Source organism: Sus scrofa, chromosome 9, assembly GCF_054392235.1.
Source record: "Sus scrofa isolate SSC_HxYL_T2T_F1_AM1 chromosome 9, Sscrofa_HxYL_maternal_Yorkshire_Landrace_v2.0, whole genome shotgun sequence".
NCBI lineage: Eukaryota > Metazoa > Chordata > Mammalia > Artiodactyla > Suidae > Sus > Sus scrofa.
In genome coordinates this window covers 41,177,146-41,190,148 of record NC_139391.1, presented here as the reverse complement: position 1 = coordinate 41,190,148, position 13,003 = coordinate 41,177,146, and the positions used below count along the sequence as shown (strand labels likewise).

General features: G+C 58.3%; 1 protein-coding gene across 4 annotated transcripts in view; it reads left to right on the top strand.

The window, feature by feature from the left end:
- The window catches only part of DRD2 (dopamine receptor D2), a 66,690-nt gene extending 62,023 nt beyond the window's left edge, over positions 1-4,667 (top strand). For 3 of the 4 annotated variants that reach the window (XM_021102111.2, XM_084974370.1, XM_084974371.1), the window contains exons 7-8: positions 863-1,190; positions 3,331-4,601. In XM_021102111.2, coding sequence (XP_020957770.1) covers positions 863-1,190; positions 3,331-3,524 — 522 coding nt within the window. In that variant the 3' untranslated portion in view covers positions 3,525-4,601. Of the gene's footprint in view, positions 1-862; positions 1,191-3,330 lie in introns of all 4 variants that reach the window. The other variant, NM_001244253.1, reaches the window with a different exon arrangement.
- Positions 4,668-13,003: the final 8,336 nt, after the last annotated feature.

Genomic DNA, 13,003 nt, shown 5'->3' with positions numbered 1-13,003 from the left:
GCGTCTCATCCTCCAGGTGAGCAGAGGATGGGCCAGGAACCCACAGAGAACCACACACCAAGGCCACATCAGGGGTCTTCAGGAATCAGGGCCCGTGCCCTTCACCTGAATATTCACTGTTCACCTGCTAGGGCAGGACTCCAAGGACCTGTTTGAGATAGGGGCCAAAACAGGGACTGGGGGTCTGGGCGCCTGGGCATACGGTGAGGCTGCCTTTCAGAAGCTGAGACCACCATGGCCTGAACAAGCAAGCCTGAGGAAGGACCTGGGAGGCCTGTGGGCCTGAGGCCAGGGCCCTGCAGATCAGCCCAGCAGGGAAGGTGTGGGGGCCCTGGAGTTCTGCATCACCTGCTCACCTGTGCGTGCTGGCCAGGTGCCTCAGGTCAGCCTGGCAGCCCCCATTTCAGCCTGGCAGGAAGAACAGGGGTGCCCTCTAGGCAGTTAGAGCAGGAGCTCCTGGAGGCAGACACTGAACGTCAGGAACTTACTCCCAGCAGCCAGCTTGGTGCCTGGCACCTAGCTGGCATTCAATATGGGCTGCTCAGCTAATAAAAGTGAAGTGCCTGGCATCGAAGACCCCACAGAATGGTTGTGGGGCTACTGAGGCTGCCTGAGGGTGGCTCTGCCAAGGGGGCCGGGGTGACCCAGCAGGCTGGCACTGCTGTGGGCCCTGGGTCCTGTACCCAGACAGTCCCTGCTTCCCGGTGCTCACCCCCTGCTTGCCCCTATAGCAGTGACCCTGGGGTGTTTGCAGGAGTCTCTGGAGGGGGATGGGGAAGAGCTGGGTGGGGCCGGGTGGGGCCAGGCGGCTGCTGGCCGAGAACTTGCCTGGCTCTACCTGGGGCTCTCTGCCTCTTTGCAGGAGGCTGCCCGCCGAGCCCAGGAACTGGAGATGGAGATGCTCTCCAGCACCAGTCCACCCGAGAGGACCCGGTACAGCCCCATCCCGCCCAGCCACCACCAGCTGACCCTCCCCGACCCGTCCCACCATGCCCTCCACAGCACACCTGACAGCCCTGCCAGACCAGAGAAGAACGGACACGCCAAAGATCACCCCAAGATTGCCAAGATCTTTGAGATCCAGTCCATGCCCAATGGCAAAACCCGGACCTCCCTCAAGACCATGAGCCGCAGGAAGCTCTCCCAGCAGAAGGAGAAGAAAGCCACCCAGATGCTCGCCATTGTTCTCGGTGAGTGGGCCCCGGCTGCTGGCCACCGCCCATCTCTGGCCAGCCCTGGCTGAGGAGAGGACCCATCCAGTGCTGTCATTACCTGCCATTGCTCCTTAAACCATGGGCCTGGCACTTTCCAGGCACAGGCCAAGCCCATCGACATACCCGATTAGGAAGATTGTGTAATTATGCTCATTCTACAGATGGGGACACTGAGGTTTGGAGTGCTTGTGTAACTTGACCAAGGAGGATGCATGGTTTAAACTTGATTTAAACTTGACCACTCTATCATAATGACCTCCAGAACCTCGTGACCCTGAGCCAGTTGTTTCTCTCTCTCTTCTCCCCATCAGTAGAGCAGGTTATTTCTCAGGGTTGTTTGGTTGCCAAATGGTGGTGAAAGCATTTGACACACTACAAAACAGTACACACAAGTGTTGTCACGGTTTTTGTTAATCTCACTATTGTTGAGGAATCAGGAAATTCATTCACCTTGACCAAGACTCTGTGGGACCAGAGCTGTGAACAATAAAAAGGGGACCCAGAGCTAAATGAGGGCGAGTGAGGCCAGGCTTTCAAATAAAAGTCTCTTAGAAAACTAGATAAGGGCTGGCCTGGTAAGGCCGGTGGGGACAGGAGGGGCAGGTGTCCCTCTGCCTTCCTGGGAGCACCCAGAGTAGTCGTGACACCCATCTGTCCACCACCCCCTTTGACCTCTCAGTAGTCCTGTGACATAAGAAGGACAGGTGTCACTATTCAGGTTTATAGAAGCTTAGGGGACCTACCAGTGATTAAGTGGCTAGGGGTGGCAGAGTGGGGCTCGAACCAGACTTTCTGCTCCCGTCCTTAGGGGTCTCTGCTCTGCAGTCCTGCTCTTCTTTAACCATGGCTGCTGGGTCTCGGGCCTGGCACTCGGGGACTCCTGTGTGCCTGTGGCATTCTGTGCACGTGGCGCCTCCACACAGAGTGTCCCGACTTAGGCAGAGTGATGGGTGGGAGGTCGGACTCGTGACTGTATGTTTCCCCAGGCAGGGATTAGCAAAGGGTGTCTCTGAGGGCTGGGAAAGTTGAGGGGGAGACATAGCAAGAGCCCGGCTATCCGGGGACCTTGACAGACTGGAGTTTCTGATCTCGGCTTGGCCACTTAAGAGCCGGGGGACCTTGTGTATTTCACAGACCTGAGCTGAGTCTCTTTTCTGTCTACCTCATGGGGACGCCAGGACTAAGCGGGGTGGGTGTCTGGCTCTCCCTCTGGCCCAGACTGCGCCTTTCCCACAGCATGAACAAAACAAACCCTCCCCACCCAGCTACTGTGGAAGGTCTTCTCAAAGATGGCCAGGGGAGTACCCTCTGTGGTGCCCTGTGTTAAGAACCCAGCTGCAGTGGCTCGGGTCACTGTGGAGGCACGGATTCTATCCCCAGCCCAGAGCAGTGGGTTAAAGGATCCAGAATTGCCACAGCTGCGGCTTGGATTCAATCCCTTGCCCCAGAACTTCCATATGAAGCCAAAGGGAAAAAAAAAAAATAAAATCAGAGTTTCCGTTGTGGCTCAGTGGTAACGAACCTGACTGCTATCCATGAGGATGAGGGTTTAATCCCTGGCCTGAATTAGTGGGTCAAGGATCCAGTGTTGCTGTGAGCTGTGCTGTAGTGGTGTAGGTTGCAGATGCAGCTCAGATCTAGTGTTGCTGTGGCTGTGGTGTAGGCTGGCGGCTGCAGCTCTGATTTGACCCCTAGCCCGGGAACTTCCATATGCCACGGATGTGGCCCTAAAAAGACAAAAAAAAAAAAAAAAAAAAAGGTGATTGGAAAGTACAGTAGCTACTTCCATTTCTACTGGCTGACCTGTGTCAGGATGTTAACCATTTGGATTTGTTTTCAAGCCCATTATCTTTCCCCATGAGGTGAGTATCCTTAGAGACACTCACTGGACAGACACGGAGAATGAGACTGAGGCGGGTGCAGGGACTGCATCGCCAACGGGGGGTCAGAGGCTGGTCCAGCATCCCGGCTCTAGGCTCCCCAGGCAACGCTTTTGCAGCCCCCGTACCTGGGCGGGGCCTGCAGCTGGTGATCCAGGTGACCGCCTGCTTAGGGGGGGCCTCCCCTCACAGTCCCTCCGCCGCCCCGGGCCAGCCTGACCCGCCCTCTCCCCCAGGCGTGTTCATCATCTGCTGGCTGCCCTTCTTCATCACCCACATCCTGAACATACACTGTGACTGCAACATCCCGCCCGTCCTGTACAGCGCCTTCACGTGGCTGGGCTACGTCAACAGCGCCGTGAACCCCATCATCTACACCACCTTCAACATCGAGTTCCGCAAGGCCTTCCTGAAGATCCTACACTGCTGACCCTGCTGCCCACCTGCTCAGCAGCCTGCGTCCCACCTCCCTGTCCCGTGGCCCCGCCCCGGGCCCGGGGAGCCTCTGGCGGGGGTAGGGGGGTGCAGGGTGGACTTGGCCTTCTCTTCGCCCACAGACCCTGCAGTGTTAGCTCGGCTCCACGACCCTCACTGGCCCACACCCCGGCGCTGCCGGGGCAGAGCTGGAGAGCCAGCCGTGGCACCAGGCCTTGGGCTGGAGCCCTGGCTTGGGGGTAGCTCACAGAGCCCCTTCCACTTTCAGGCCCCCTTTCCTTGGCACCAAAGACGCAGCCCCCCTTCTCTGACCTTGCTCTGGGGCTCTGGGGTTGCGGGGACAGTGTCAGGGCCCAGAGGCCAGTGTCACCGGCCTGTGCTGGAGCAGGTGTAGGGAGGGTTGGACAGTTCACGCCCCCCAAGGCCCACCCACAAAAGCCAGAGCTCTTGCCAAGGCACCGAGCCACTTCCGGCCTGGGAGACCCATGTAAATACCAGGTCCGGGTGGACCCCAGGGAAGCCCAAGCCCCAAAATCTTTCCCATGCATCCCCCAACCCCCCGCACCTGAGCCTGACAGGAGTTGTACTTCCATCCACAGCAGGGGGCCCGGACCCCACCCCATACCCCTGAGCAGAGAAGCCCCGGCCCCAAGAGTCCAGGAGGGTCTGTGGGGAGAGGAGCCCCACCCCAGGCCCCGTCTGCTGCCCCCTGGCGGACAGGGCATCCTTCTCGTAGCAACTGCTGGGCCAACCGAGAGGAAGGCAGGCTCCTGACACGCTGGGGCCCGGGTTGGGGGGGCCCGAGGTCCTGAGAGGGGCTGCCCCTGCCACCCTCCGCCGCAAGCCACTAGCCTTGCCTCTTCCTTTTGCCTCTTCGCTCTCCTGTCCCCTTTCCCTTCCACCGCCTCCGCCTTAGAGGAGCCCGTGGCTGAGTGGCCGCTGAATACTGTTGGGTCTGGCCTGGCCCTGCCTGCGGGAGGAGGGGGAGCTGCACTCAGGGGGAGCCCCCCCCCCCGCCCCGAACTCTGTAACATCACTACACATGCTCCAACCTAATAAAACTTTGACAAGAGTCACGTCCAAAGCCCCTCAGGCAGAGAGTGTGGCGTCACCTCCGTCCTCTGCGTGGGTTGTGGCCAGAGCTCCGTGTCTGTGCTGGGGACCTGAGCCTCCGGCGAAGGCGGCCCTGACCCCCATCAGAGGGGCCAGGATTTGGGGACAGGAGGAGAAGAGATGCTCCACCAGGGCCTGTGTGTTTCTCCCTTCATCCCATCGGCCTCTCCTCTCGATGGATCAGAGCACTCTCAGCACTGCTGTTGGGTGGCCGTGACCTTCAGCCGCCAGCCACGATGGCAGGGGAGAGTGTGCATAGCCACGGCGTACCCAGGGCTCCCCGAATGGCCAGAGCAGCAGGGATCTTGCAGAGGGAAGCCAGGCTGTCCCCAGTTCCCTCTTCCTCCTCTCCAGGTCCCGGCGCCTCTGCGGGCCCTGTCCTCAGCCCTGCTCCCCACCAGTGCCAAGAGGTCTCCATGGAAAAGGTGGCCTTCAAGGTGTGGCTGTGCCCGTGTCTGTGCCCCCTGCCCCTTGGCCTGTCTGGCATCAGGACCCCCTTCCTCCAGGGCAGGCGGGAGGCCCTGGGTGATGTGGCTGGGCCTCTGGAGCCGTCGCAGCTCCAAGCCTTCCCAGGCCATGACTTGGCACTGACCCAACAACAGAAATCTGGCTTTCTGAAAGTGAAATAGAAATCAACCTGGTGAAGGCGGAATATTCTTACCGCCTTGAGAATAACAGCAGTGATAACAAACAAGGTGCTGGCACCCACGGGCTCAGGCTCTGGGGAACTGGCAGGGCATAATTTGCATGCTAAATACAATATTTTTAGCACCAAACTTTGGAGCACTTAACTTGCCCTGAACACTTAATTATGGACTTTGATCTTCTCCCTGAACCTGAAGGTAGCGCTAAGTCCCGGAAGCGGCTCCTGTCCCCAGAACACCCGACTCCACAAGGTGAGCAAACAGCGTCCTCATCTCGCTCAGGGTAGGGGCAGGGATCCGTCCCCCAGTGACCCCCCTCCAGGGGAAGCCATCGAACCCCCCAGGGAGGCCGGAACCCCCAAGGACCTCTCAGCTCAGATACCCATCCCATAGTCTCACACACACACACACACACACACACACACACACACACACACACACACTCACATGGCTCAGTCTGTGAATGATCTTGAACTGGATGGGCACTTAGGAGCTCACGTTGTCGTTAGAAATCTTAGGAAGTCAAACAGGTTTAGTAGCGGTGGGAATTGGATAAAAGGAAGGAAGGGAAGGAGGGAGGGAGGAAGGAAGCATGGAAGAGAGGGAGGGAGGGAGGGGGGCAGGCAGCTGGGGGAGCCGATTGGGAGGAGCGAGCGCTGACAGGGGAGAGGGGAAGAGGGCAGGCAGGGGCGGGAGGCGGGTGGGGAAAGTTGCCCACAGCTGTCATGAAGCCTCGTCTTTCTGCCAGACAGCAGAGTGACAGCTGGAGTGGGCAGGGGAGGGTTGGGCTCCCCCCTCTCCCCCCTCAGTGCTTCAGGTAAAGGATGCTGTGGGACCTGGGAACATGAGGCAGAAGGCTCTGGCTCCCTCCCAAGAGGCCCCGAGAGTGGCCCCTTTGCCCTGACAACAAGGCCTAAAGGAGCTGGAGGCTGGGCGGGCCCTCTGATTTTCTCTCTCCTCTGCCTTTCTCTGTGCCTCTGCCTTGGAGCCTGTATTGTAGGATACCTTTTAATCAAAGGATCACTGATCTGCCTTTATAGAAGGTGGAGCCTGTGCCCCCCCCCCCCAACCCCTGCCCCGGAGCACAGCCAAGAAGCACCCTTTAAGGAGTTAGCCTTCCGGGTCCAGCACAGCGGGTGCTCTCAGATGTCCCCTTGTGGCTGCGAGTCTTATGAACTTCAGGCCCTTATTCTTCCCCCAGTGGGTTCTGGGGAGGTCCTGGCTGGCCACAGGCTGGGGAGGTGTCCTGGAATGGCAGAGGCAGCAGTGCGGGGGATGCTGCATCACTTCCCCTGTCCACCTGCCAGCACTGCCTTACTCCGGGAATATTCAGGGAGCAACTGGTGGGCTGCAGACCCTGAGCGAGGTGCTGGGAGTGAACAGTGAAGAAGGCGGACAACGTCCCTGCCTTTGCAGAGTTCACAATCCCGTGGATGTCGGGTATGAACCCAGCAACCACATCATAGCTATCAAAGCTCCTGTTGTGGCTCAGTGGCAACGAACCTGACTAGTCTCCATGAGGATGCGGCTTCGGTTCCTGGCCTTGCTCAGTGGGTTAAGGATCAGGCGTTACTGTGAGCTGTGGTGTAGGTTGCAGATGCGGCTCGGATCTGGCGTGGCTCGGATTTGGCATGGCTGTGGCTGTGGCTGTGGCTGTAGAGTAGGCCGGCAGCTGTAGTTCTGATTCAGCCCCTAGGCTGGGAACTTCCATATGCTGAGATGCGGCCTTAAAAAGAAAAAAAAAAATGTAAAGAGAGAAGAAAAAGCATGCGGGACCAGGCTTTTAGGAGGCCGCCATTGGGGTGATGGTGAATAGCTCGATGGCCATTTGGGCTCCAGAACAAGGAATGTGTTCCAGGCGGGGTGGGGTGCAGATTAGGAGAGCAGTGTTTAGTCCAGTTTTGGTAGAGGGAGGTCAGAATCTGGGCCATCCATGTGCCTGAAGTTTCTCTCCTGCCAACCAAGTGGCCCTGGCTCTGGTTCTGGGGGGTCCAGAGAAGCAGGGAGCTGGTGGGGAGAGGCCCCACCATCTTTGCAGAGAGAGACCTCCACTGGCTTTGTGGGGTTGGTGGGTCAGGGAGAAGGGGCCGCCTGGTAGGAACAGCTCCCCACTCCCTCTCTAGTCCCAGCTCTGCTGCTTGGCAAATGAAGCAGGGTGAGAGCCGCTGGGCAGGACCCCCAGCCTGAAGGGCATCTGGAATGGCCTTTTACACAGTGGAGCCATGCAGCTCTATGTCTGTAGGAAATGCTGCGTGTCTTGCCCTTGTAGGTACGTTCCTCCATCTTCATCCTGACACCTGGGGGTGGGCGTGAGGCCGGAGAGAGGGAGGCAGCCTCCCCAGAACTTCAGGGGCAGTGGGAGTCAGGTGCTTCGGATGAAGCCAGGCAGGCAGGCAGAGGGAGGGAGTACCACCTGGGGGATGGAGGAAGGGGGACGTTGCAGGAAAAAAGCTACAGCGCGTACACCTTCTGGGGTTTCCCGTCCAGCTACAAACACTGTCCTGCTGGCCCCAGGAGAGTGGTCCGCAGGGGCCAGGCTCTGTCCCGCATCCATGGCAGGGAAAGGACAGAGTGATCCAGGTCAGGGAAAGGATGAAGTGGGCAAGAGCGGGAGGAACCTGCCTGGAGGAGGCATGTTCTGTGGTCTAGTTCTCCGCACAGCAGGTGCTGCTCTGAACTCCAGGGTCCAAAAGCCAGCAGCAGGGACCTGCCCTGGCAATTCTCAGCCTCAAGTCCAAACTCTCTTCTCCCAACCACACCCCTGCCCTCCAGGCTATTGCTGTCATCATCCATGTGTCCTCTCTGTGTAGGCTGTGCCCTCCTGCTGCCTCCACCCATCTGAACATCAGCCCAGGATCCTACCCTCTGCTGGTGGATGCACACACGGCTGCCCGACTTTGCTAACATTGAACCCCCTGTCTGGCTCTTGGGACCTCACAGCTGCCCCTGTCTTTCGGCTGACCTGACACTACTTTAGGTGTGTTCCAAGAGGCCTCAGGGACACAAGCCATACCAGGCAGTGAAGGAGAACTGCCCCTTCCTCCCCTGGATGTGCTGGCAAAGAAAAATCGCTGGCCACTCCCAAAGGCATCCTCGCCCAAAGGCTCCAGAAGCCTGGGTTGTCGTGCCCCCTTCCAACAGAGAAAAATTCCTCTGACTTGGGAGAAACTGTAAGAAAATCATGTGTTGTTGAGTGCTTTTAACTGCCTTGCTCAGTGACCGCAGGACCTCTAATTCAATTATGACCACAAGCCAGTGAGATAAGCATGATCGCTGTTAGGCGATGCAGCTGAGTCGTAGGAAGTTTCAGAAACCTAAGGCCACAAAGCAAGTGGATGGTCCAGCTTCCAAGCCTGTGGTCTTTCCACTATGCAGCCTTCCAGGGCTCCCCTCAACATCTCAGCCCAGCCTGGCAACTGCTCCTGTCCCTGACGCTGCTGCCTGTATCCCATCCAGCAGGTACGGAGGAGTGCAGAGGGAGGACTGGGTAGGAGGCAGGCATCAGCAAACGCAGTGATGCGCAGACACCGAGCCCAGAGTCTCCCCGCAGGGGGCGTTGGCACAGAATGACCATCTCCACCTGGGCAATCAGAGGAGGTGGGGATTGCCACCTCCTCTGATTGGATTCTGAAGGCAAGTTGGATTCTGAAGGCTAGGAAGGACCTCAACAGGCTGTGGTGGGTGGAGGAACTGGGGGTGCCAGCAGGAAGAGGGGTGGTGTGGAAAGGGGGCTGTGAGCCCAGTAGCAGGACTGGCTGTAGGGCCAGGAACACAGGTCTGGAGTGCTGCAGCCACACACTGGAGGTCTGGACAAGTCAGGAGCCGTGTTCCATGGGTGGGGGCGCGGCAGCGGCAGGGCAGGAATGGTCTAGAAAGGAGGACCAGAGATGCCCTCATGCTTTAAGGGCACCCTGTGGCCCCCATGGTGCTCTGCCTGCTGGTGGCCCTCTCTCCACTCCCTGCCTCTCGCAGGCATCCTTTTCTGGAGCTCCATCCCCCAGGTCAGCTTTGGAGGGACAGCCTCTGGGTCTCCTTCATGCTCCTAGGACACCTTTGCAGCCCAAGGTATTTTCCACTGGTCACTGAGGGAACCCAGGGTGGTGACTGCTGTTTGAGATGACATGGGTGCCAGGAACAGGGTACAGACACTGCTGGCTCCCAGAGTCTGCCTGCTTTCTGAGATGTCACAGAAGCCTCTTTGGTCTTCTGTGCTGCACTTAGAACTCATATTGATACAACTGGCCAAGGCTCCCTGTGCCTCCTGGTTTCTTGGCCTCACAGCCAGGGGAAGCCCCCGTGAGGGGTGGCTCCTTTGGCACGAGGCCTCCTGGGGCCGGACAACCAGGCCCATCTGCATCTCTGGGGACAGCCAATCGGTGGCGCCATCTCTGGGGCCCAGGAGTGTCCCTGGGGAGGAACGGGCTGGATCAAGGGATGATAAGGTTGGAGGGGAGGCTCTTGTCTGGATGAAGAGCAGCGAGTGGGTGCACAGAATAATGGTGAGAAAGGACAGGACCAGACTATGGAGGAGAAGCAAAGTAAAGGAAGTCCCAGCGCCAGCCGGTGACACATGTGACCTCATCTCATGCCCTCAACCACGCACATTACAGATAGGAAGGCTGGGCTCAGAGGCGAGATCAAGACCCCACCCAGCTCCGCCAGACTCCGAGCCCCGCCCCAGGCAGGACCCTCCTCTCCACCACCGCTCTCATCACCTACAGGCAGCTGAGGGGTCTTTGGAATGCGAGGTCCCTTCTGGTGGCGTCCCCCCCACCCCCACCCTGTCCTCCCTCTGCTCAGAGACTGACGGCGGCTCCCAGGCTCTGGAATCAGGAAGGGCTTCAGGGTCTCCCAGCGAAGCGTCCTCTCTCCCTTCCCACCGGCTCTCCCGCTGTGCTCTCTGCACCCCCCAGCACCTCGCTTACTCTTTCAGCTTGGGTGCCCCGGCCCCTTCCACCGAATCCAGGCCTTGCCCCTCGTCTGCTCTGTCCGTGTCCTCCTCCGACATGGCCGCTTCCAGAGCCCTTCCCCATCAGCCCGGCTCAGCAGGGTGACTGGACGGGGCAGGGGAGGAGGGGACTGCGCTGTCTGCCCTCCAGCCTCCGTGGCTGCTTAAATCAGGTCGCTTGCTGCCCCAGCTGCCTTTTCCAGGGCTCAGCGGCATGTGGACTTAGTGTCAGACATGGAAGGCTTCCATCCTTCTGGAAGGTTCTGTGGGACGGCATGGGTCTAGAAGGATTTCTGGATCAGGCGTGGGGTCCCCTCAGCTAAGTGAGGAAGAGCAAGGTCCAGGCTTGAGGAGGAGAAGAGGGGGTTCAGTCTGGGACACTGAGTTTAGGGACCTATAGGCCCTCCATGTGGAAATGTCCAGCAGGAAATTAGGGGGTCCTATCCTCCTCCGCTTCTACTTTCCCCTAAAAAACTGTTTGATATTCATCTAGAGACCCTCTCCTTGGGAGCTTCAAGGGCCTTTTTACAATCCAATCCTAAACATCCCTAGGAAATCTCGGGAAGGCAGCTATGTTGAAAGGGGACTCGGGGTGGAGGCTGTGTGTCTGTGGGGTCTGTGTCTGGCTGGGGGTGGCTTGGGAAGGGAGAAGAAGATGCTTGTAGGCAATGAAAGCATTGTGTTGGCTGGAGCTGGCCTGGAACTCTGAGCTCCAGTTACCTCTTAAAGGAAGGGAGCCGAGAATGCAGGGCCTGATGCTCTCCATTTAGACCCTGGGAACTTCAGAGTTGAAATGAATCCCAGGGACCATCCTGTCTGTATCTCCATGGGATCCCTGCCATTTCCAAGACAGTAGGTGCCAAAGACATCATTTACCTTTTCGAACCTGTTTCTTCTGAGACTTTCTGCAGACTCTTTCCAGGAGGGTAAGCCAGACACTGTTGCCTTTGGAGTTCACCGCTGACCATTCCCACGGATGGGTCTGAGCTCACTTGCTTTGAACATGGAGCCCCACACCCTTCTCTGACTCGCACAGAATCCTAGGCTCGGGTCTAGAATCTCGGGCTTCAGGAAGTGAGGAAAAGCAAACAGCTCCGGGCCCCTGCCTTCCCTCTCCCTGCTCCAGCATGTTCTAGGAAAGACAGAACTCTCAGGGGGGCACTTTTAACTACAAGTTTTGCCCAAGGCTTAGTCTCAGGGAGAACAAGGAGAATGTGTCGGCGACCAGCAGGGAGCAGGAAGATAGAACATTCTGCTGAGTGCACCGTGCCTTGGTCCTTAGCAGTCCCAACTCATCCAACCAGGACAGGGAAAGAGCGCCATCAGGGGCTGCTGGACTGTGACCGTCTTCCTGGTGATGCTAAGGACACAGAGAGAAACCAGGGGTCGCCCCCTGGTGGTTGTCCTTGGCTTTGGCTGCTCTCTGGCTGATGCCAGGATCCGTGCCCAGGAGAGGTGATTCTGGTTTAACTGGTCAAGGGTGGAGCCAGGTATTTAAAGAACACTCCCATTCCTCCCCACGCTGCCACACACACCACCTAGGAGATCCTAACGTGCAGGCTTGATTTTTATAGCCTCTGTTCTAGGGCAAAACCCAGTTCAAAGCTGCTCCCTGGGCTCTCTGTGGTGGCTGTGGGCTGTGGCTTGGAGGGTGAAGTATCCAGGGCCCATGAAGCTGGCACCATAGCTCAGAGGCCATGGGATGAGAAGTGTAATTCCACCAGCTCTTCTAGAAAGGCCTCCTGCACTCAGCATGTAGGTGGGGCAGCAGGTGACTTCCTCTCTGCTTCTCTCACCCCAGGCTGGCGTGAGGTTGGTGCCTGGTGGCCCATGAGGGACACACTCAGAGGTGGGCCTGCCAGCTGCCTGGGGCTACAGCTGGCCAGTGGTTGGGGCAGCAGATTTCTTTCTATGACAATTAGGAAACACCTGCAAGTCGGAGGGGCTGCTCCAGCCGTGTGACGAAGGAGAAGCAGGATTGGCCCCCTAGGGTGACCCCCTGCCGCCCGCAAGGGTGGGCCAGCCGGGCAGAGTCAGAGAGGAAACAGAAGCCTCTGGCTGCTGAGCCAAAGCCAGGTCACACAAGACTAGAGTGAGCAGCCCCAGCCCTGCCCCACAACCCGGAGGCCAGACCAGCGACAGCCACCAGGACAGAGCTCCCAAGCTGCTGCTGAGGAGGAAGCACTTGCCTGGAGAGCTCCAAACCATCCCAGATAACCCACCCCCACCTCTGCAGGCCAGCACCACCCCTCCACCTCCCCCCCTCTGCCCCCCCCGTCTCCGTGGGAACTCACCACTATGGTATACATACCTCATCACACACACACACACCTTGCACTAACACTACCGGCCTCATATCCAACCTGGGCCCACGGGTCAGCTCATCTCTAAGGGGGATACTCCCATCCACAGCTTTATTGACGTTGGATTTGAATCCTGGCCATAAAACCTGGACAGGAGTTCCCGTCGTGGCGCAGTGGTTAACGAATCCGACTAGGAACCATGAGGTTGCGGGTTCGGTCCCTGCCCTTGCTCAGTGGGTTAATGATCTGGCATTGCCATGAGCTGTGGTGTAGGTTGCAGACGCGGCTCAGATCCCGCGTTGCTGTGGCTCTGGCGTAGGCCGGTGGCTACAGCTCCGATTGGAACCCTAGCCTGGGAACCTCCATATGCCGCGGGAGCGGCCCAAAGAAATAGCAAAAAGACAAAAAAAAACAAAACAAAACCTGGACAAGCACAGCGAAGGATGAGACTGTGATATCTGCTCCA